The sequence below is a fragment of the Lissotriton vulgaris genome, chromosome 7 (assembly GCF_964263255.1).
Source record: "Lissotriton vulgaris chromosome 7, aLisVul1.2, whole genome shotgun sequence".
NCBI classification, from domain to species: domain Eukaryota; kingdom Metazoa; phylum Chordata; class Amphibia; order Caudata; family Salamandridae; genus Lissotriton; species Lissotriton vulgaris.
In genome coordinates, this window is record NC_141695.1 from 502,280,175 (window position 1) to 502,305,477 (window position 25,303).

At 46.0% G+C, this 25,303-nt stretch overlaps 1 protein-coding gene across 1 annotated transcript in view; it reads left to right on the forward strand.

The window, feature by feature from the left end:
* Positions 1 to 25,303, forward strand: part of DNAH9 (dynein axonemal heavy chain 9) — a 1,435,662-nt gene that overhangs the window by 354,003 nt on the left and 1,056,356 nt on the right. The window contains exons 18-19 of the mRNA XM_086930591.1: positions 8,546 to 8,768; positions 13,141 to 13,307. Coding sequence (XP_086786717.1) covers positions 8,546 to 8,768; positions 13,141 to 13,307 — 390 coding nt within the window. The remainder of the gene's footprint in view (positions 1 to 8,545; positions 8,769 to 13,140; positions 13,308 to 25,303) is intronic.

Below are 25,303 nucleotides of genomic sequence, written 5' to 3' on the forward strand. Positions count from 1 at the left end.
CCAGTGGTGTGGAGAGCCTAGGACTCACGTCTGAGTATACCCAGCACACTCGGGGTGAAAATTGCCAAAAACACAGTTGATGGACAGAATGTAGAACAATGTCATACATTCACCCCAGTACAAGGATCTGGGCCTAAATCCATCGTTTTTTTGCACTCCACACCACCCTGGGTTAGACACTGGCTATATGCAAATCAGCTCTGACCCTGTGCCTCATGGGAACAGTCCAGTCCGAACTACCAAGCCATGTCTTTCCCAGACCGGAATCAAGCATCCAAGGACCGGTTTCTGGCTATCAGCCTTCATCAGCCTGGATAGCTTGACTCCAGTGGTGAGGAGAGCCTGGGACTCACGTCTGAGTATACCCAGCACACTCGGGGTGAAAATTGCAAAAAACACAGTTGATGGACAGAATGTAGAACAATGTCATACATTCACCCCAGTACATATAGCCATGTCTGAACTGGGGGGGCAGAGTGGGCTAAAGAACGGTGATGGATTAAACCCAGATCATTTGACTGGGTGTGAGTGTTTGATTGATTCAGATGCTCCGTCCATCACCACCACCCTTTTGTACCGCTTTTGGCCACCATAAGTGTGGCAGGGTATACTCAGACGTGAGTCCCTTGCTGACTTTGCCACTGGATTCAGGCAAGCCGGGCTGAAGACGGCTGGAATGCCAGAAACCGGTCCTCGGAAGATTGTTTCCGGTCCAGGGAAGACATGGCTTGGTAGTTCGGGCTGGACTGTTCCCATGGGGCACAGGGTCAGACTGATTTGCATATAGCCATGTCTGAACTGGGGTGGCAGAGTGGGCTAAAGAACGGTGATGGATTAAACCCAGATCATTAGACTGGGTGTGAGTGTTTGATTGATTCAGATGCTCCGTCCATCACCACCCCCCTTTTGTACCGCTTTTGGCCACCATAAGTGTGGCAGGGTATACTCAGACGTGAGTCCCTTGCTCACTTTGTACCTGGATTCAAGCAAGCCGGGCTGAAGACGGCTGGAATGCCTGAAACCGGTCCCCGGAAGCTTGTTTCCGGTCCAAGGAAGACATGGCTTGGCAGTTCGGGCTGGACTGTTCCCATGGGGCACAGGGTCAGACTGATTTGCATATAGCCATGTCTGAACTGGGGTGGCAGAGTGGGCTAAAGAACGGTGATGGATTAAACCCAGATCATTTGACTGGGTGTGAGTGTTTGATTGATTCAGATGCTCCGTCCATCACCACCCCCCTTTTGTACCGCAGGTATCAGGTCAGCACAGCAAAGCAGGAGTCCAGCAGAGTGGCAATCATTCAGAAGCATAGCAGTCCTTCTTCCTGGCAGAGTATCCACAGGATCAGAGGTGTACTAAAGTGGTGGTTTCTGAGGGCCTTCTTTTATATACAATATATATAAATGTTACCTGGAGGAGAAAATTAATAGAGCGCATGGCTCAGCCAGGGAAATTTTTAACACAGTGAAGACTTTCACAGATCCCTTGGCTCTTAAACAGTGTCTTCCAGTCTCTCAGGCCCTTTGCTCCCGCCTCTCTGACTTCTTTGAAGACAAGATCGCGAAGATCTATGACACCTTCCCCAAGAATAATGATCTTGGGAGTGATACGCCTTTACCTGACTGCATCGAGCCTTCTTCCATCTTTTCAGACTTTGAGGCAATCTCACTGGAACACTCACTGATGGAACTGTCTAGATGCCGCTCCGGCTCACCACTTGACCCTTGGCCAGCCAAGCAATATAAATCATTGGCCTCTTTTCTTAATCCCTTCCTCAACTACATCTGGAATGACTCGCTCAAAACCGGAATTTTCCCGGAGTCTTGGAAACATGCCCTACTGGTCCCGATTTTAAAGAAAGCTAATACAGATCCTAATGAGCCGGTGAACTATCGACCCATTTCTCTGCTTCCAGCCCCTGCCAAGGTCCTTGAAAAGCTAGTGCAGCAACAACTGGCAGGTTTTCTTGAAACCCACGGCCTACTTCATAAATCCCAACATGGTTTTAGAAAGTGCCACAGCACTGAGTCTGCCCTTATAGAAATGGCCGACTCTGTGCGGTGGAAACTGGATGGGGGTTCCAGAGCGGTGCTGGTGCTGCTCGACTTGTCGGCAGCATTCGACACTGTCTCTCACCCCATCTTGATTGACCGTCTTCGGTCGAAGGGTATTCAGGGGAAGGCCCTGGAGTGGCTGACCTCTTTTTTGTCTAATCGCACCCAGGCAGTCTATACTCACCCTTTTACCTCTGTTAGCCGTACCCTGAAATGGGGTGTCCCTCAAGGCTCGGCTTTGAGCCCACTATTGTTCAATGTTTATTTTTTTCCTCTGGCTGAACTCATTGCAAGGTCGGGCATCATAGCTACTTCCTATGCAGATGACATTCAGCTGCTTTTCTCCTATGAGGGTGCCACGCAAACTACTTTTGATCCTTTGAAGGATTGTCTGCGGGACATTTCAAAATGGATGGACCATAACTGCCTCCGGATGAATGCGGCGAAAACGGAGGTTCTCTTTTTCCATCAACCCTCCCCTCTTGATTCAACTCTCTGGTGGCCACAGGAACTCAGCCTTCCCCCTGTCCCTAAGGACTCTGTAAAAAATCTAGGGGTCAAGTGGGACTCTAATCTTTCTTTTAGCAACCAAATACAGACCGTTTCAGCCGCTTGTTTTTCCAAGATCAGGATGATTAGGAAATTCATCACCTATCTCCCTAGTGATACCAGGAAAACCATAGTCCAGGCATTGATTACATCTCACCTGGACTATGCGAACGGCCTGTATTTAGGGTTGCCCGCGGGCCTCCTACATCGGCTCCAGACAGTCCAGAATGCGGCTGTTCGGCTGGTCTGCGGGGTTTCCCTACGCACCCATATTTCGCCACATCGCAGAGCATTACATTGGCTTCCAATCCATCAAAGAGCTGCATTCAAAGCCATGACCTTAGCCCATCGAGCAACTAGGGGTAGGGGATCGGCTTACCTCTCTGTTAGTATCCGTCCTTATTGTAACTCTCGGAACCTCCGTTCCAACTCCCAACATCTGCTTTCCATACCAAGATTCAGGAAAGCACGTTCTGGAGGTAAAACCTTCCAGGTCTGTGCCACAACTCTCTGGAACAAACTCCCGATCGCAATTAGGATGATCCAGGAAGAATTACCCTTTCGTAAGGCACTAAAAACTTTTCTCTTTTGTTAATTCCCCCAGGACTATCACTCTGCTTTCACTCAGAAGCGCCGGGACACCCCATTGGGGTAGCTGCGCGCTATATAAATTACACAAATAAATAAATAATATACAGATGCCCTGCCTTCCCTGCCCTGGCTCCAGACTAACTACATGGGAGTATGCAGCCCTTTTTGTGGAGACAGGACACACCCTGTTCCACTCTGAACCCACAGAGATCAGCTATGGAGTGCCTCCGGGCTCCTCCCTGAGCCCAACTCTCTTCAACATCTATATGTTCCCGTTTGCAGCCATTGTCAGGAAACACAGACTCAATATTGTCTCCTACGCCAACGACACCCAACTGATTCTCTCCCTCACCAACCAACCCACAGTTGCCAAGAACAACTTCCATGACTGGATGAAGGCTGTTGCTAACTGCATGAAGAACAGCTGCCTCAAGCTCAACTGGGAGAAGACTGAAGTCCTCATCCTGGGCTCCAGCCCCTCTGCCTAGTATGTCTCCTGGGGGCCCACAGCACTTGGAACACCCCCACACCCACAGACCATGCACTAAACCTCTGCATCATGCTGGACTCATCACTCAACATGAAAGCGCCAGACCAACGCCGTCTCATCATCCTACTTCCACACGCTAAGCCTGCTCTGAAAGATCTTCAAGTAGATCCCCACCGAGCCCAGAAAAACGGTCACACACATACATCATCAGCAGAAAACTTGACTACGGCAATGCACTCTACGCTAGCATTGCCGAGAAACTCCTCAAGAAACTGGAGAACAATCAGAATGCCTCTGCCTGACTCATACTCAACATCCCCTGCCACAGCTACATCACCATCCACCTAAGAGACCTCCACTGTCTTGCAGTCAACAAAAGAATCACCTTCAAGCTCCTCACACTTGTCTACAAAGCCCTAGATGATGCTGGACCTGTGGACCTCAACCACCGACTCACATTCAAGGTACCCACCAGAGACCTCCGCTCTGCCCAACTGAACCCAGCCACAGTCCCACTTATCGGCAAGACCCCAGCTGGAGGAAGAACCTTCTCCTACCTCGCAGCAAAGACCTGGAACACCCTGCTTCTCCAGCTCAGGCAATTACCCTCACTCTCTCAATTTAGGAAGGACCTCAAGACCTGGCTCTTCAAATGGACCACGGTGCCTTTGATGGATCAGCAGTCCCCTCCTGCCCCCTAGCACTTTGAGACCCTTACAGGTGAGTATTCGCACTTTACAAGACACCTGATTAATTGATTGATTCAGGTGCAAGTGAGGCTGGACCCGCTCTTCTCTACCATTCTGCCAGTGATGGCCTATTCAATCACACCTAAGCTTCCATTGTACCTGGCTGTCTAGGAGGAATACACAAAGGCCAATTGCAACTACACTTAGTCATGTTACCAGAAACAAGCTGTAGGCACCAAATGTCTAAGGCAAGAAAATGCCTACTTTCTAAAAGTGGCATTTTCAGAATGGAATGTAAAATCCGACTTCACCATAAGTTAGGAGTTTACATTAAGTTTCCAGAGACGCCAACCTTGAACAAGTTATATTTTCTCATTTGGAAATTACACTTAAAAAAACTCAATAATGTGACTCCAATGTAGTGAAAAACAAATTTAAGAGTGCTTCCCTACCAGGACAAGTAAAACTTAAAAGTACATGTCCAACTTTTTAAATACACTACACTCTGCCCTCTGGGTAGCTCGGGATGACCTCTATGTATTAAAAAGGAACGTTTACACAGGCAAACGTTTTTTTGCCAGGTTGAGATGGCAGTTTAAAACTGCACATGCAGGCTCTGCAATGACATGTCTGAGACATGTTTATTGGGCTACTTAAGTGAGTGGCACAATCAGTGAATGTAATTTACAGGCCCTGGGCACATGTAGTGCTACTTTGCTAGGGTCTTATACATAATTTAAATATGCCAATTGGGTACAACCCAATTCTACCATGTTTTAAAGAGAGCGCTCAAGCATTTTTGCACAGGTTAGCAATGGTCAAGTGCACAGAGTCCTAAAGCCAAAACAAAACAAATTTAGCAAAAGATCGAGGAGGGAAGGCAACAATTTGGGGGCTGACCCTGCAGAGAAGGCAGTTTCCAACACAGCTTGTGACCTCACATATTGCACCACTTATGACATGTTCTGTGACATCATTGATAAAATTACTGATGACATAATTGACGACAATACAGTGCATGGTGGGGCGTGAATTTCAAAACTTTGTTTAAAGTGACATGTTCACCTAATTATAACGTCACTTTAACCTTTATTTTGTCCAGCCTCTGTGTGTGTATATACAGCACAGCTAGGGTAAGAGTCATTGGGCTGGTAACACGTGAACATATGTGCACATGTGTTCATATGTATGTAGGCTGGGCCTGTGAGATTATTGCTGTGCGCAGCCTGGTAATTGTGCACAGGTCGCCTGGTGTATAAGTGACTCTGGAAGGGTAGGTACCTTCCTGGATTGTAGTATTGGAATTCATAGATAGGTCTGTAGGGATTGCTAGAGAATCTGTAGTTCCTCACTATATTATACACATAGGTGAAATCTGCCTTAAAGTGCAGTTTTCTCGATGTAGGTCTAAACAGTCCAGGGAGGTGTTGAATTGAGGTGAAGCCGGCATGCCGAATTAGAATAACATATGTGTACATCTTATGGGTTGTCAAGAATTGTTACGTTTCTCTAGCTCAGTTTATAATCAGATTCTTGGCCTCTTGACACCCCCTCCTTGGCTAAGGTAATGACTCTGCTCTCCAGCAGAAAGATCAAAGGATTCCCCACACAAAGAGAGCAATTATCAATGATTGACTACAGTTCCTGAGAAGGAAGAGGTGGGGAGGAACATTTGCATCTGATAATTAGCTTTCAGGTTGCACCTGGGTTGTGGCAGCCCAGGCTCACTGAACAAAGGAGGAATCCCAGACATTTGGAGCCAATACAGGATGGGCTCCCGGTTGACGGTATCTGCTAATGATGTCAGGTAAGGGGTGGAGCTATGGCTCTCAGAGGAACTCTTCACAGAAAAAAAACTTTATAATGCCATATTGGATTGTCACAGAATGCTGTGCCGGAGGGTATAAACAGGGGTGGAGGGGTGATGTGGCATCCTGGGATTAGCCAGAGGTGCCTGGCATCCTAAACTTTCCATGCACACTTATAAACCCCTGCACAAGAGAGAGTCAGTGAGCAAGAGCCTGGACTTGGAGAGCGACAACACCAGAAACATGGACCGTTGAAAGGTGGAGCCACCTGATGCCCCTGATGGTCTAAGGACTTTGCCTACAGGTGATCTCCAGTACTAGCTGGATCTCTCCAAGGCTAGTGGTGCTGGCCTCCTTATGACCAGTTGGGGGAAGACCCAGACTCCACTGCCTCCCACACGCTTTATGAGATGACCAGGAGGCCACGAGGCCTGTGGAGGACAGAGGAGAGAAGGCTAGGGCAGGGTGCCAGTGAAACCAGCTCCCCACAAAGTGTGCCCCTTTAGAGACCAGGAGGCCTGCTGGAAATACTACTAGTAGGTAGAGCTTGTCACTAGGAGCAAAATGAGCCAAACATCAAAAACAGGGGCCCAAAATGGTCCGAGTTTTGCACCTTAGAAGATTGCCCATTTTAGAATGCCTAGCAAGGAAAACTGACTGCCTAGGGCTCCACTGTTAATCTCTAACTTACTCCTGGGGTGGGCCAGTGCTCACTGGTCGGCACAAGGATGTTTGTCTTACCTTCCATGGAGAGAAGGGCATGCGTTGGGCCCCCTCCCTGAGAACAAGATCACCCTCTGGGGCTCCCATGTCCCTGAGGGTCGGCGCAGTAATCATGGGTCCCTGGACCCAGTACAGTGAGGAACTGCCCTAGAGGATTATCAGTGCCGCCACACTCACCAACTTCTGCTCCTGGTGTGGCCACACAATTGGGAGCAACACGGAGCGCCTTCCCCCGTACCCATGTCTCAGGGGCAAAGGGCATCTGGCAGCTCACTCCATCTCTGTACTCTATGCAGGCAGGATAAAAGAAGAGTGGCTGGCTCCCATAGTGGATGATGGAATTGTGCAGGTGTGAGGGAACCGACCTGGGTTGTGGGGACATCAGGGATTCCCCTGCAGACCTCACCATGAATAACGGCATCTGGGTGCCCCAGGTGGGACTGGGGCCCCCACTATAAAAGAAATGAAGACAGAAAATATGCAGTGCTAGGCCTCTGAATGCTGCAGCATAGCTGGAAAACTGTCTCATCATAAATGTGCTGCTCCCACATGTGAGTGTCCCATAATGCCCTGTGAGTGCTTGCGGGTAGCCTGTTTTTTTTCTAGCGGTGTTCCAAGGAGTAGCAGTGGCAGAACCAACCTCATTATAAGTGCTAGAAAGCCTGCAGGAGGTGCAGCAGCCCCTCCAGTAACCTTTGCAAAATTGCCCTAAGTTTTTGAATCATGAAAATCATGACCCACGAGAGAAAAAAACAGACTAGCCTGGGATGGAGGTTTGGAAGGAAGAAGCCAGGAAGAGTAAAGGCAAAGATTTGGCATGTAAATTAGATCTTGCCCATTACTCTAGGAAGCAGGATCCTGGCCATTGTCCACCCTGCCATGGGTGGTGCCAGGGCATATGCTGTAAGTGGCAGTGCCTGCAGAGGTCAGTATGCTGGAGTGGTACTGGAAATTGCACTTTGGCTGTGGAATATGAATTGCTTCTGAATGAATGAATGAATGAAATAAAACGTATAAACGCGCAACTTTGCCCGGAGGCATCAAGGCGCCTACAAAGAAAATGAAAAAAACGAAAAGGCGGAACCAAAGAGCTAAGGGTAAGCTTTGCCAAAGAGCCATGTCTTCAGGGCCTTTCTGAAAGGTTGTATTGAGAGTAGCATCCTAATTTCTAAAGGGACAGTGTTCTTCTGCGCATCAAAACACCTGTGGCTAAAGAGGTTGGTCCATCTCCTTCATCAAACAAGATTTAAGATTGATGAAATCAGTTTTCTAGGTACACTCAACACGTTTATGTGTCCGATATTTTCAAAAGGAAATGGATGCTACCGGGTGAGAGGCTTGCACTAGCATTATTCACAATTCTGCTCTCCTAATCTGTTTCTTTCTCTTGTAGCAGGTTTGCATTAATAACGGGAGGGACATGGCCCTGTTTTGGTGCTCAAGTTTCTTTTTTTTTGCTATCTTGTGCAGGCAGGCTCCTAACAATATTGGCACTGCCTATTTCATGACTGCTTTGTAAACAGAATGATGTAAACACATGGTTTCCTCTGCAGGAGTTGAACGTGGAAGGTGCCTGAGGGTTGACGTCTGATTGTTAGTTCTCTTCCCTTGTTGTGTATCATTGTCTCTCGTATTTCGCAGCTTGGCAGACCTCGAAGGATTCACAAGAGTGGCCGAGAAAGGTTTAAGTGCACGGGTGGAAGAAGGGGATTTCGCCGGCTTGGTTCACATTATGGGCCACCTGATGGCTGTCAAGGACAGGCAGAGCAGCACGGATGAGATGTTCGAGCCCTTGAAGCTGTCCATCGAGTTGTTGAAGACGTATGAGCAAGAGCTGCCCGAGGAGGTCTACAAACAGCTGGAGGTTGGTGGATTTTTTCCTTCATGTCATAAACCTAAAAACTGCTCCGATCAGCCAGCCCACGGTAAATATCTCCAGCTCGCACTGGGAACCCTACGCTTTTATTATGCCTGATTCATAAAGCGGTAGCAACCTTAGTGGGAACGGCTAGCAGCGTACCAAACTGTGTGCAGTTCTGACATAGAAAATAAAAATAAAAACCTGCAGTAAAACTGGGACCACTAAGGCTCATAGCTAAGCCTTCCATGAAATGTTCATATGTCAATTACTTGGCCTACCTTAGATTGGCCTGGAACCCTAACCCAGATAGATCCGGACAGGCCAAATACTCCATGGGCCCTCTCTTGTCTATCCTTGGAACTGAGTGTGGCCCCTAGGCCCAGGAGGTTGACGTTGATGTCCCATTCAGGGCTCGCGTCGGGGGTCCACGCGGGTGGAAGGCGTCCCCCCACTCTTTTCACAGGGTGGACGCCGTTCCCCCTGCCAAGAAGCTGGGCCCCGCAGAAAGAAGCTGAATCTGTCCCGGGGCCATTTTCAGACACCGGGACACGTTCAGTACGTGACGTCATGGGGTAATTTGCATATTGTCAGTCCCCCCACTTCTTTTGATAGGACTTGAGCCCTGGTCCCATTCATTCCTGGAGGTTGCACCGGAGTGAGAAGTTGCTGCAATAGTGGAGGCAGGGAACTTGACTGGCAAAGAAGCGGGTGGAAAGAGCAGAAAGGAAAAGAGCAAAGGAGGTACCCAGGCAATTCTTCTTTATATTTCGAGCTCCTCTGTGCTTGCTCCCTATATTTCTCTCACGCCCCATAAGTGAGTTCCTTTTGGGTCATGCAAGAGAGGATCAAAGTTGTGGCCCACTCGGTATGCAGAAGTGAAGAAATTACTCTCCAGAAAATGGAGAGCTTATTTCCATTCCTGGGACCTCTGAGTTTGCAGGCCACATGATCATCTTCTTCATGTGTCATTGTCAATGACGTCATAGGAAGGCGCCTGCCGTGTGAACTAAAAGATTACCCCTCACAAAGAATTGAATAAACAGTGGAAAAACTGGTGTTGGTTAAAATGTGTCTCTTATAGTTAGGTCATTTGCTCTCAATCGGATTCAACAGTAATTTCTAAACTGTGAAATAAATAGATGCAGTTGCTTAATGTGTGAAACTCGGCAAGCCGTGAGACTGCGAAAAGTTTCCACGGCCTTCAGAGAACTCGGTCTGCCTACTTTCCTGGTGAGATTTCAAACACCCGCTATGTCATTTTACCGTATATCATAATACGTATTATTAATATAGCCCTTCATACTTTATTTCTGACCTTTCGTAGTGCTCTAAATCGCAGATGTTACTGTTGCTCAGCTTAATGGTAATCAATTTAACGACCTCTGATGGTTGGAAAGATGAGTTTGCTTTGCCCGGGTTTGAGTTTGTGACATTCTTATCACTGCAGGTGATAGTGGTGACCATTGACTCACTGAGCCATCTTGTCTGCTTTTGTTTCTGAATATGACATTGATTATTATATGCTCTGGATTCAATCAAAACATGAACTTAAAGTGACATTTAAATATGATCTAAAGTCAGAAACGCAAATAATATAGTCGTTTAGTCTAAATCACCTGCCCTCAAATAAATACTCAAGGATTTTTCGCGTGACCACATTAGGGTGACCAACTGGCATGGGTGCAAACATTCAGGACGAAGGGTCAAAATTCAGGACAAAAATTCGGGACAGAAGGTCAGAATTCAGGATGAAACTTCTAAAGGTACATTTTGCATACACAGAGTTAGTCGCACAATAGTGCAGAAGTAAATAGAGCAACCAACACAAGCAAAAGTCAAAGTAAGTTTCTTTTAGGTTGAGAGAACCTTGCACTCACTGCATCTGTTGTGTATGTGAGAGAGACACACACTGCGTTTGCATATTCAAAAAAAGAAAGTGAAGAAAAAGATCAAAGCTGAAGGCTTCTCGGATCTTACATGCCCCCTCTCCCCCACTGAAAAAAACACCAGATCCGAAATGCTGTCACTGGGCAGAGAGGCCCATTATCATTCTGTACGTGATAATTAGGCCAAAATACAGAATGATAAAGGGCCTGACAGCAGTCTGTGCCAGGTGGGGGAGGGGCTACTGCACACCACAGATCACAGCAGGAGGGTGAGCTGGCCCTGCAGTGAGAGTTACAGGCTGCTTGCAGGGGGCAGCTCACGCCAATGTCTGAAATTACGGACGAAAGGCGTCTGTTGAAGAAACCCTTACGGACAAGAAGCCCAAATTACGGGCAGTCCGTGAAATTTACGGATGGTTAGTCACCCTAGACCACATGTGACCTCACTCTAGACATCATTGAGGGTGGCACACTATACTAAGTGCAAAGTCACATATTACATTTTCAACAACATTGCCGATTGTGTTACATATGACGTCATCACCAATGGCAATGAGAACATAGAGTTGCAGCATGTGTTGTAGTCAGCTACAAGTGGCACACATCATTCATTGCCTGTCCTCCCCTCCACAGATGTTTTTTATGGCATGGGAAAATTGGGCTCTGCCCCAGGGCCCTGGCCGTTCAGGGGGACCCCTGATAGACCCACCTCTGTTCTGAGTCTTGCCCTGATGGCCAGGAATACGTTTTAAACAGATTGTTTAAAATATCATTTTCCTTTAATTTATTTTTGATGTGTGGGATGTTTGAGAGACTATTTGAGACATTTTGCAGAGAAATGTTGTGCTGATGTTTCATGCAACATCCATAAAAAAAAAAATAAAAGCTCAAATAGGAATTCAAATATGAGAAATGGGAGTGTGTCACAGAGATTATCTGAAGTAACATTAGTGAGCTGCTGCTGTGTCACAATATCTGAAAACACGTTACTATCCATGAATATTAGACATTAACACATTTATAATTTGGACCAGTGTGCCTGTGTACTATCAGTGACCTGGACAAAGAGGGATGAAAGAGCTGAAATAAATAAATACATTCATAGCTGTTCCTAACAGGGGCCCCCAAAATCCTAACGATGTCCCTGCTTCCCTCTAGACGTGCCACCTACTTTCGTCTATTCTGACTGTCGGCGTCAAAGGCCAATCCAAGCTCATTGTTGGGGAAACCTCGACCGATTTTTGAGTCTAAATAAGAAATTTTTGGGAGGGGTGGGAGAATGAAGGACTCTAGACCTAATGTCTTTTACTCTCTACACATTTTTGAATTTGCATAATTTAGGCCACTGGTATCACACTCCCTCTATTTTTACACTTGATTATTTCCCTATGTGTGTCTTTTACCCCTTGAATATTTTCTCAATATCTGTGACTCGGTTGCTTAAAATATTAATCGTGCAGTCATTTAATAGGGCGCCATAGTTACCTCCGAGCAGACTTGATGAAATACTACTAGTTGTATATTAGTGCCGTTTTTTGCAATCCGTGAATGCCCGAGGCATATTAAAGAGTGTGATTTATACTTAGCTAGTTAACTTCTTGCTTTTTCATTCTATCTCTTTTCTTTGTGATACGATCACTTGTAGCACAAAAGTACACGGCCCTGGTATATTTATATAATTTTTACAGTAACAAATTAATATTTTTTAATAGGCAATTGGACTTTATTTCCTGCTCTGCTTGTCAGATCTAGTACATATAATCTTTAAGTTTTGCTAACGCATGTTTACTACAATACAATGTTTTTTAATTTAAATGCACCTGTTTTTGTCTTTAGTAATACTTTTCTTGAACTTCCTAATATTCTTTTTCTCCTCCTTGGATCGAACATAAGTCTTCTTATGATACAGCTCAGCCAATTGGGGCGGTGATCTGCTGCCGCCTGAAGCATCTCATAAATGCACATTGGTTCCTTGTTTTCAGAGTACAAATAAAAAATGCAATTATATTTACTTTTCCCAACAGGTACATGAGATGGAGGTGGTGGCCTCGGGTTCCAAGCATTATATGTGAAGACAGTGGGCTTATCCCAAATGCATGACACAAAGTGAAGTCGTCACATTTTGTCTCCCTGTCGATGCTTCAGTTTTACTTTGCTATAGAGCCTGAGTGTAACAATTGTCTTGGCCTTGTGTTTAACTCTACGTCATTGTTATGACTGTGTGGAGGAGCCAAGAAGAGTTTTGTGAATGTAACCGGACTAGCTAAGTCCTGCACATTGTGGTTCCTACAAACCTCTGTGCCCTCCGTAAACGCATTTGGCTCCAAAGTCTGCATCTGAAAGGCTACCTCACGCGACCTTGTCCAGAATCATGCGTTGCACTTCCCCCTGGTTTTCTTACGTCAGAATTTGTGTTTTTCGCGAGCTGAGACTGGTATTGTCATTTTACTTGAGCCATCATTACTTTTGCATCTCACATCTGTTTCTAGGAGCTGCCAGAAAAATGGAACAATATCAAGAAGATGGCAATCTCTGTGAAGCAGCACGTGGCCCCTCTGCAGGCAAATGAAGTAACCCAGCTTCGCAGGAAATGTGCCACTTTTGATGTACAGCAGCATAACTTTAGGGAAAGATTTCGCAAGGAGGCAATTTTCAGGTAGCTATGATGAACAATAAATGGTTATCAGCTGTCCATTTTTTATTTGACACGAAATGTTTGCTCTTTGCTCAGATTGGGTTTAACTCCCAGATTGAATGTAATTGTAATAATCGTACTCATGTAGCGCTGACTGCCCCTGACGAGGCGTTTGAGCGCTTTACGGCGAGTAGCATGCCCATGGCTAGTTGTTAATCAAGTCATTATTGTTAGCATTTGCAATTAGTCGTGCTCTCAAGAAAAAAAATTGCATGCATTACTTCGGTTACTTTTGATAGATTATATTAATAGCAGTTAGATGTGCTCATTTAGTGCTACGTGGTTTCAGGTGAATGGTTGGTGAGATAAATAGGCTGGCGAAGGTTAGGTAATGTTGGGTTTCATGGACAGGGTTTTAAAGAGGAAATTAAATGAGGTATCAGCCAATTGCAAAATTACAATTAGAGAGATTGAGGCAAGCAAACATGGGACTGAGAGGAGGCTAGAATCAGAAATAGAAGGCATGCAGAGGATGGAAGGTAAGAAGAGGGTCACCGAAGAAAGAAAGGAGAGGAAGCAAGCAGGAGTCAGTCAAAGTCAATTTTTCATGCAGGGATTTGGAAGTATTTTGGGAGAAGGCTTTGTGAGATAGCAAGCAATCTGGGCCCGTATTACAGATAGAGCGCACTAACCATGTTTGCGTCAAGGGCAACCGTAAAGCAGGTGTGCCTGGTGCAAACATGGAAAGTGCCCCCTATGAGAAAGAATGTGCTGCCTTCATGTTTTAAAGCTGCTCCGTGTTTCTCTATGCAGGAGGCAACCCATCCTTCACTTTTAAAATGGATTAGAGATCCCCTTGCAGGCGGTTGCATTGAGTGATTGCACGCACCTGCAAGGGGATGTCTGGGGGGTCCATGGTACCCCTTTCATCCCTTTAGAGAGCTGCCACCTTGTTGTGGCCCACTTTCAATGCACCTTCTAAAGGCATGTTAGCTTTTGCGCCCACATCAGTTATACAGTAAGGACGCAAAGGCAAAAAATGTCCCTCATTTGGACTTGGCCACACCCCCATGCAAATGAGGGGACTCCCCCTAATAATGGCGCTATATGTGTGCCAGCACTATCTATATTACAGAAGGGGCCACACAAGCATTTGCAGAACTTTCTGTAATACCAAAGTCCCCCCGGGACACGCAAAGCCTGTGCAATCACCAGCCCTTTTAAACATATTCTAGATTATCCCAACCTTGGTACAGGGTCTGTATGCTGCGCAGAGGGAGTGGCGTTGACAAAAAGGTCTCATTTATAGATTTTCCCTCACTATTCTGTATTCAATTTTGTCACTTACCACAAATGACTTATTTGACACTGTCTGAGAGCATGTTGGACTGGCACATTCTGATTGGCTGAGACAATGTCCTAGCCAGGCACAATCCACCATTCCAATCAGGGGTGTGTGATTACACTCACTGTATAACCTGCGCTCTCCCTTGGGTAGCTTGCCTCTGAGCAGTCAGGCTTATCACAAAGGCAATGAACTAAGCATTAGCAAAGCACTCTCACAAAATGAATACACTGAGCTTCACAAAAGAGACTTCACGTGTGGTGGATGTAAATAAAGTCTGCACTCAACACACACATTCATTTTACACTACATGAACATCATGTTACTGTGGTCCTAAATAACAATTGGAAATATCACTAACAGTAACTAAGCCCAACCTTGTAAAAATTACATTAGTAAATGCACACTTGTGAAACATCCTACTCCCCCGCACCCTTATGCGGTTGATAATGCACATGCAGACCCTGTGGCCCAAGCCCTCCTCCACCGTTCAGCTAACCCAAATACCCTGCATCCCTGGGCTGCAGATAAAGAAATCCTTTCCCTCTGATTCTAGGCCAATCGTGGTTCATAGTCGCACTTAGTCAGGGTCCCAGGGAATAAGGTGGGGGTAGGTAGCAGGGCAAATTAGGTGGCAGTCGACAAATTAGGTTTGGCCACTACTCCAGAAGTTCACCCATGCTATGCGGAGCAGAAGGAGGCTGAGGGCGATAGTCCTGCAATCAGAGTATTCCACACTGTACCTTCAGGCACCAGCCCAGTTCTGTGAAGCATATGGGGTGGTCACGCAGTCTCTTGATCCGCTTTTAATCGCTCTCGGAAGCGTTTCCTAGACAACCAGGCCCGATCCAGGCAATACTACCCGATAATACAACGTTTTTGGGACAGGTGAGTAGACGGCAGTTGCTTTGCAGTGATTAAAGTAGAACCCAGGCAATCTGGGCACAATGGACCACAAACCTCCTCCTCTGCACCTCCCTGGAAATGAGGCACAACGTCTGGTGCTCATTGATACATGTTGCACCAGACTTTTCCAGTCACACACAATAAAGAGTCGCAAACTTAGTACCTCCCTGTAAATGAGGCACAATGTCTGATGTGCAATGATCTGAGTTGTACCAAATAATTCCGGTCACACACACAAAGAAGAGTTGCAAATTCCGTACACACCTGGAAATAAGGCACTACATCTGGTGCATGTTGAACAGGTCGCCGCAGACAGTTTCGGTCACACACAATGAAGTGTTGCAAATTCCGTTCCTCCCTGGAAATAAGGCACAACGTCTGTGTGCGTTGATATGGGTTGCACCGGACAATTCATGTCACGCAAAAAGATGCAAGTTCAGCAGTTCCGCACACAGTTGAATGAGGCACTACTATGGGTACACCCTCACCTCCGAGGGTTGCAACCTGTGAATCGGACACCACAAGCAATGAGTATGCAGTCGGCATGTCGCACAAGAGATATGCAGTATGATCGGTGAAGCGGGCCTCGAAGGGTCCTGCATCCGGTGCATCTGTTCACCACCAACAAGACGCTTATGCTTGTTGAGGACTCACGATGCAGAGGCCACACTCCTTATATGCAGGAAGTAATTTTGGGGCTATGCACCAGGCAATCCAGTCACAATACTTAGTTTCACACTCATGCGGTGCTACGATTTGGGATCCAGCAGATGATATGGGGACTTAGGAGGTCACTGCTCTCCGGGTGTCACAAACCAATGGTGTGGGTGCCTTGCAGGAGGTCTTTGATGTCCTTTAGACCTCCACAAGAGAACAAGGGGCAAGCCAACAAGCCCTTGGAGAGCACACTTCAGGGTGCAACACAGCAGAAGGTAGTCAGCCCAGGCCTATCCACTATTCAAGAAGGGTGGACCGGCCCTTCCAATGGCAATAATCCTCTTTGTGCACAATGTTAATGTTCATGTTACAGTGGTTTTGTAAAGCGCAAACAGATTCCCAAAGGTGTTGAGGCACTAGCACTGTGGGAGAAAAAAACATGAACCCGAAAAAAATTGCTTAGTGAAAAAGGCAGGTTTTCAAAGACTTCCTGAACTGGACCAGGTTAGGGATGAAGCGAATGTGAGGGGGGAAGTAGGTTCAATTCCTCTCCCCTGGTGTTCACAAAGCTCCTTCTTCCCGAGATGGCTCATTAAAACCTTTGAACCAACACAATTTTCTAGTCTATTAAGGTTTTGATGCTGCATTATAGAAAATCAGGCATTGCAGTAATCTAATTTTGCTAGCACTAATGCTGTGATCACTGTTTTGTGGGCATTGAAGGAGATGAAAGGGAAGATCTTTCTCAGCATCCTTGGAACCAGCAAAAGCTTAGGACTTGACAGCCTTAATCTGCAGTCGAAAGTTAAATGATTATCCATAACTACCCCAATGCTTCTGACCTTAGTGACTGGTGTGGGAAGGGCACCCAATTCCTGTGGCCTCCAGGACGGGCCATAAAGATAGGTTTTTTCCATACAGGATGACCTCTGTTTTACTTGAGTTAAGTTTAAATAGTTTAGGTTCATCCAGTAGTCAATGGCTGCCATACAATCACAAAACCTTACTCCTGTATGTATGTAGTTATTAGAAGAGGACATAGCTACAACCAATTATCTGTCATAAGCATATGTGATAAGTTCCTGCCCGAAACATCTTATAAGAGTGGCCAAGGGTAAAACGTAAATGTTAAATATAAAGGGGCTGAGTGAGGAGCCCTGTGGGGTCCCACAAGGCGGACAAAAAGGCTTGGACACAAATAGATTTAAAGCCACAACATGTTTTCTGTCTGATAAAAAACGACTCCAATCGTTGCAGAGCTCACCTCTTGAAACCAATAGCCCAGAGACGGTTGAACAAAATCTTATGATCACCCGCATCAAAGGCTGCCAATAAATTGAGGAGTACAAGTGCTGCTCTACCACAGCAATCAACTATTGCTCTAATCTCTTCAGTGGCATTAACAAGAGCAGTTTCGGTACTATGACCACTTCTAAACCCAAATTGGGTAGTATATAACAGTTGCTTGTAGGAAATAAATTGGGATACTTGCTGATTTAAGGCTTTTTCTATTCTCTTAGCTGGAAACGGTTGCCGCAAAATAGGTTTGGGTCACTGGAATATGAATTTGAGTTTTAGAGCAGAGGAAGTTTGGAAACCTCCTTCCAGATTGTAGAAAAATATCCTTATTCCAACATGGAATTGAAAAAATTGGTCAGAGACAGGGAAACAGTTATTGATAGGCAGAGGACAGAGATCCATAGGTGAGCCTGATTTAGTAGTTCTGATGACAGTAATCACATGTTGTAGTGATAACTGCGAAAAAATCAGTGAATTTGGGGCTCTCCTCAGGTAGGTTCAATTTAGTTGGGCCTTCTGCGTATGTTGCCGAATTTTGATCAAAATTAGTAAACATTTGGACAACTTTATTCCTAAAGAAATTGGCCAAGGTGTCACAGAAATCCTGACTATAATTAGCCAGAATGTTCTTGGGGGGTGAAACCAAGTTGGACAGTACCCAGTAAAGCTCTTTGTATAAATCCTTAGCCACAGTTACTTTTTGTGTAAAGTATAATTATTTTTCCTTAAGCATAAGTGCTTTATATTTCCTTAAGCATGATTTGTATTTCTCTTTTTCTGTGTAATTTTATTCTTTCCCCCATTTTCTCTCTTGTCTTCTGCATGCTTGCTTCTGACGTTTTAAGATTCTCAGTGAACCAAGGAACAGATGGTGTACCTCTCCGTGAGTTACTGAGTTTAAGAGGCACAGAAATGGCTAAAGCTGAATGAATCTATTCAGTATAAGTCAGAGAGGAATTTTCCAAGTTATCACATGGGGTGGGGCATAGAGTCCCCTAAAGTTTTATTCAAAACATCTGCCTGTATTTTATTCTAAGCACAAGATTTAACAGCTTGACTAAAGGATTTATCTGGAGTAGTTTTCAATTGAGGCTTTATGTCGAACATCACCACAAGGTGGTCAGACCCAATTAGAGGAATCGGTGCTTTCATGACCACTTGGGGATTATTGGAAAGCACTCCATCTAGTGTATGTCCTGCTCAATGGGTGAGATTTGTAACTAATTGAGACAGCCTGATACCCTCCAGAGTCTCCGTTAGGGTGACCGTGCCGCTGTCTTCAGAGTTTTATAAAGGAAAGTTAAAATCTCTGAGCAAGTTGATGTCCTTAGCAGTCATACCTTCCTCCAAACGAGAGCCCACATTTTGTATACAAATGTTTCTCGGTCCTGGGGGGCTGAGTAGGGCAGGGTGTGCTAAACTAAGATGCCCCTAAACGTAGTGTATTGGAAAGTACCACATTACATTTAAAAGCTTCACATTTGGATGTGGGCAATTGTTTGATAACTTCCACAACAGATTCCTCTGGCAATGTGCACCACACAGCTCCAGGATCTTTGGTCCCACGTCCCCACAAGTGTATCTCTACCCTGCCGAAGTATGGCACCAGCAGTTATATTGTAGTGTGCCTATGAAGTTGGGGGTGGTTCAGAGGGGTTCCCTTTGAACCACAGATGTCTTCCCTAAATTTCAGTCCTGTCTGCCATGTGGCAGTGGAAGCAGGTCTTATAGTGGGGCTATGGTTTGGCTTTCCAGAGGCCAAGTGTCTAAACCTCTCACTCCATTCTATACAGAGATGCCTCAAATGGCAGAGGTTTGGCATTCCAGTTGCATGCCCAATGTTTGTAGTTGTCTCTGGGGAATGCAGTTTCTAGAAGTGGCATTTCTAAGCTATTAAAGACAAATCCCTCTTTACCACAGGAGAATGTTTGACATGATGAATCCCACGATAGGAAACATTATGAGGCTGCTCTACTATAAGCCACTTTTGCAGTTTGAAGTAATCTCAACCATTGCCCTATGTTAACCTATGGGAAGAGCAAACCTCATAAGTAGTAAAAACACACATGTGTATTCTTCACTACCTGGGCAGGAAACACACATATGTACTTACCCTGCGTTTCACCTACCACTTGCGCCAACCATTTAGACTTACCCCAGGGGTGCCATAGTGGTAGTGAAATGTCCGCTCAGTATTTGCCAGTGGTTTTGAAAGGCAAACCTGAGCATCAGTGCAATTGCGCACACACAGGGCGGCAATGGCAGTCTTGACACAATTTAAAAACCTCATAGGTGCAAGTGTGCCCCCTCCGGCTTGCAATGGCAGGTTGGAGACATGTTTAAAAACATTAGGCAAGAACCTCCCTAATGTGTGTAGGAAGGGCACACGCACTTTCACTCTGCATTTACAGTTGGAAAGTGCCCAGAGCCCTCAGGCCACTAAAAGGGAATCCGCAAAACCCTGATGTTGACCTATAGGAAGAGCTGACCTCCTAGGTAGGGAAAAAACACATGGGGGTTCTTCACTACCTGGGCAGGGATCAACTATGTGTCTTTGCTCTGTCTTTCACCTGCCGCTATTGAAATTCCATTAGATCCTTTAGCAGAGATGAATTGCTGGTTAGTCTACCGGTAGGGGGTCTGCAATTATTCAGAGTAAGAAGGGTTCATTAGGGGAGAGCAGCTTTTTGTCTCCCTCAGGATCAGTGTCTTTCTGGCTGTTCATTGCCAGATGGAGATAGTTCACACCTCTGTTGTGCCTCTGTTGTGGGTATTCCAGGCTAGGGATTACCCTGGTGTGAGGAGCCTCACTGTACAGAAAGGATGCTTCTGCAAAACAACCTAGAGAGACTTGAAAAACGGTAGTCACCCCAAACTAGTTCTGTGTATTTGCCTGTACAAATTTGAACATTGTGCATCCTGCATACTGGGAAAGCATGGACAGTGCGGCGTACTAAAGGGTTTCCAACTTTGAAATAAGTCACTTTTATTCCACAAGATGCAGAAAGTATGCTTAACATACTGACAAGAACAGGAGTTGGCGGCTGCTCAGTTAATTAGCTATGACATGCACCTTGCACAACCGGCTGAGAGATATTGCCTCAAAGTGGTCTCCAATGAGTGCTATGCACACAGCAAGGCTGGTCGTGTTATCAATCAATAAATCAATCAATCAATCAGTGGTTTATAAAGCACGCTACTTACCCGTAAGGGTCTCAAGGCGCTGGGGGTGGGGGGGTGGAGCCAGTCGGCGAGCCAGGTCTTGAGGTCCTTCCTGAACGTATGCAGGGTCGGGGAGCGTCTGATGTTCACAGTGAGCTGATTCCAGCTTTTTGCTGCGATTTAGGAGAAGGATCTCCTACCTGTTCTGTTTCTGTGGATGCGGGGGACCTCTGGCAGGGCGAGGTCGGCAGAGCGGAGGTTACTCTAGGGTACGTTGAATGATACTCTCTTGTTGAGGTTTTTGGGTCCGATGTTGTTGAGGGATTTGTAGGTGTGAGTGAGGAGTTTGAAGGTGACCCTCTTCTCGACCGGGGAGCCAGTTGAGTTCTCGTAGGAGTTGGGCCATGTGTTTATGATGTAGTGCCCCGCGGACGAGTCTAGCCACGGCATTCTGGATGGTCTGGAGTCGGTGCAGAAGAGTTCCGTTGATTCCAGCGTATAGGGCCTTTTCGTAGTCCAGTCTGCTGGTTATGAGCGCGTGGGTGACGGTCTTTCTGCAATTGGGGGGATCCATTTGAAGGTCTTGCGGAGGATGCGCAGGCAGTTGAAACTAGTGGAAGTGATGGAGTTGATCTGGCGGGTCTTGGAGAGGGAGGAGTCGAGGATGATGGCGAGGTTTCGTTTATGGGCTGTAGGGGTCAGTGGATTTCTGAGGGCCGAGGGCCACCAGGTGTTGTCCCAGGCAGAGGTGCAGGGTCCGAGGATGAGGACCTTGGTCTTTTCTGAGTTGAGCTTCAAACAGCTGTCTTTTATCCAGGTTGCCACGTTCTTCATTTCTTCCTGGAAACAGAGTCTGGTGTCTTTGGGATTCTTCGTGAGTGAGAGGATGAGCTGGGTGTCATCGGCATAGGATACAATGCTGAGTCCGTGCTGTCTGATGATGGCAGCGAAGGGGGCCATGTAGGTGTAGATGTTGAAGAGCGTGGGGCTGAGCGATGATCCTTGTGTTCAGGAATTTCTAGTGCTTCACGTAAGGAGTGAGGTGTAAATTCTGAGTTAGACATATCCGCGAGACACACCACCAAGCAATGTTTCACACAAGCAATGCCTTTATTCTATGTCTGTGGAATTTACTGGGAGATGGAGAGCCCCATAATTCAAAAGGAGGAAGATGGCCTCCTTGCGCAAAAACGATATATGGGCTTCTTAAGTGGGGCATGGTGAGCCCTGCACTGCACAGGAACTGATAATGTTTAACCGAGGCACCCAGCTCGATTGGTGAGTAGTACTGGTGCATGGTGAGCCTTAAATTCTACAGTGAGGGAGACAGTCTGATCATTGAAACTCAGCATGATGGCTGAGCTGTTTCACTGGTGTGAGTGAAACACATACTGCACAGCAAGCAGGGCAATTTGCTCGTGGTACAGAGCACAAGGATTAGTTTGCTTGACACGATCGGATTGATGCGTTCCAGTGCCCGAGCCACTCACTGCACAGAGAGGGATATGGTTTGCTTGTGGCATACAGCAAGAAGGCCGACCTATTTTACTGGTGCATGGTGAGCCTTGCTCTCTGCTTGTGATACAAAGCACATGGAGTGAGTTGCAGGCCTGTGTATGACACAGAGGAGGATATCTGGGGTAGTACTGACGCTAGTTTAGCCCCACACCACCCAGAAATTGCCAGTTTTGCACTGCAAAAGTGACAGGATACAGGAGCTTGCTGACCCCACACTGCACAATAAGAAAATGTTACAAATATAACTTCTCATATGGGCATATAGATAAGACTCTCCATTGCGACAGACTTAGTCGACGTAGGGAGAGAGGCAGCATTTTGACTACGATCACACAATAGCACTCTTACTATAGCCCTCTGTTGAGTTGCAAAGCAATATGGTCTAGGGTTGAATAACCTTCGAATGTTATATGAATTGGCCAGTTGCTGACCAAGTAGAACTCACCTGGCCTGTGACGCAATTGTTAAAACATCATTTACCAACTGCGAATGACATATAATATTTTCAAGAGTACAGTGTGTTAGGTTTAGCCTTGAGAAATAATTTGCATCAAGCAAGGATTATTGGCTTTCTAAAGTGAAGGCAGATGCAAAACTGTGTTTCACCATGCGATGTTCTGCTACCAGCATGAATGTATCCTACTTTGGGCCAGTCAAGGAAGCCCTTCAACTAGTAGAGTCCCTAAGAGTGATCTGTCCCAGAAAAATAAAAAAACTTCAGCACAATCCTGCCGAAATCTTCCAAAACCTTTCACCTTGAGGAAAAAAGAGCAGTGCTTTTAACAAACTCTGGGGAGAATAGTTCAGATTCCTGTGCCAGCTCTATATCACTGCCCCTCCAGAACCATGAGCATGCAGCAGCCCATCAGGGTCAAGCCAGCATGCAAACATGTGACTGTAGTCCAAGGCCTGCTGCTATGTGTCTCTCCCAGTGTCTTCAGTCTATTCATGCTCTCCCATACTGGCATTATAGCCAATGATCCCCGTTCCTAAGATATATGCCAATGGAAGATTTGCCACTATACTAAGGTGACCAACTCACTGCAGTTTGTAACAGATTCTGTCTCCAATTATCAACTTCATACCTACAAATCATTATGCCAACTTCCGAACAAGGCTATGCTTACTTGAACAGTTAGGCTAAACGTGCATAGCACAACATGGGAAATCAAGATGGCAGAGCGTTTAAAATATGTGTAAATGTGCAGTAGTAATGCAAAGGCTTTAGAAATTTTAAGCAGGTGTCAAACTGGATTCACAGTTGGTAATCCAAACAGCTAGGTATACAAAGAATTAAGTTGCTCCATTCTTATAAAATTCAGTTTATGATATGCCTCAAGATTCTTCCTAGAGACTGTGGAAAAGGCCACAGTCTCTAGGAAGTGCAGAAACATATTTGCAAATGAAAGGCAAGAAACACAGTCTTGGATAATAACTGGGTTAGTAAACATGTTGGTAAATAAGCTCTAAAGTGGGCATTTTAGCACATAGACCCCAGTGGTGGGTGGGTTGCCACACATGACAAAGTTAGGTTACTACACATCAGTTCCCAAAGCCAGGTGGGCCCGTAAACAAAAATCTCGAGAATAAAAAAAGTGAAACAAATGAAAGCCATATTCTGAAAAAATATTTTACTGGTCTTCTCAGAATGAGGAGCAAGCCAAGCTATCCAGTGGATCCAGAGTGGACAGAAGAGTCAGGAAAAAGTCAGACAATATGATCAATAGGAACAAAGCCAATTCAAGACCTCAGTGGACAGGGACTGGACTTAGAATATCTTAGGGTAAACAACTTGCAGCTCAGTAGATAGTGTTCAAAATGTGATAGTATGTTCATATTCTTCCAGGGGTGGCTGGTGACATTTGAAAGTGGTAGGGCGTAAAACAATAGCCGTACTCAAATCCTTTATTCAGTTTGTCCATGCGCAGTTCAGATACTATATATACACATGGCTAATTCCATTTTAATGTGGATAGCGCTGGAATCAGGAGAATTCTCCACGCTTCTACGCATTTAAACATATTCTGAATTATTATTCACTATCATCAATCATTGTAGCCCTTCTGAACTGTCGTCAAACTAAGCGAGGAAGGAGGGGCATTTGTTTGAAACTTTTGGAGGAATTTGGAGGATAAAACATTTCTAGAGCCAAAAGAGGTCAGTTATTAGTACAAAGCACTGTCATTTGGTATCATTCATTTTCAAAGAATCCACTTTCTGCTACCCCACACCTCTCACCTCACCCAAGCACTTTACCAGGGCTCAACTACTTAGCAGTCCAAAACTTTAGCCAAGAGAAACAAGTGAAACAAGTGAAATGCTGCGGGCATTCATCTTATTTCAATGGCGTGCTAGGCGCTGGCACAAAACTGGCTTTCTATCGCACTGCCCTGCATGGCCATAGACAATGGTAACTCATTTTGTGGAGTGGTGTGGCTCACTGGTTAGAGGCGGCAGACCCGGAAGCAGAGGACGGCCCTGGACCAGGGTTCAATTCCCGACGCGGCAGGGTCGTGGACCAGGGTCAGCGGACTCGATAATTCTCGTCTCGGTGCCTACTCTAACCAGGGATCACACTCGGGAACTCTGGGCATTAGCTTGCCTCATCTCCCCACTGGCCCCCCACATACGCCGGGGATGTCTGGTTTCACCTTGGAGATACCCAGTAGGGACCATATCACAGGGAAAGCCAGGACGGGTTCCCCAGCGGTCTACAGCGCGGAGATACCCCATGTGGGTTGATTCATGCTCTTTACAAGACATCATTACATTACATTACATTTGGTCTGCCAAGCTGGACCGGTGCAGGAGCGTGCACGGAAGGAGCAATGCAAATAGCGTACACGTGGAACATGGAGGAAAACAAACCCGACCACGAGCATGAAAGAAGAAAATAATGTTCTGGGAGGGAAGCGACTGATTCCCATCTCTGTACATTGCCAACAAGCTGCTCGCGCCCAGCCTCCTCATCTACGATTTATTTTAATTTCGGAGAATCATGCAGGCAGAGGCCGGTGAAGATAACAAACGGCAGGCCTAGTGATTTCAAGCACTCACTGCGAAGCCTGCAAAGCCAGGTTCATGATTTACTCTGCACACTTACAGAATGTGGGTCCAGCACCGCAGAATA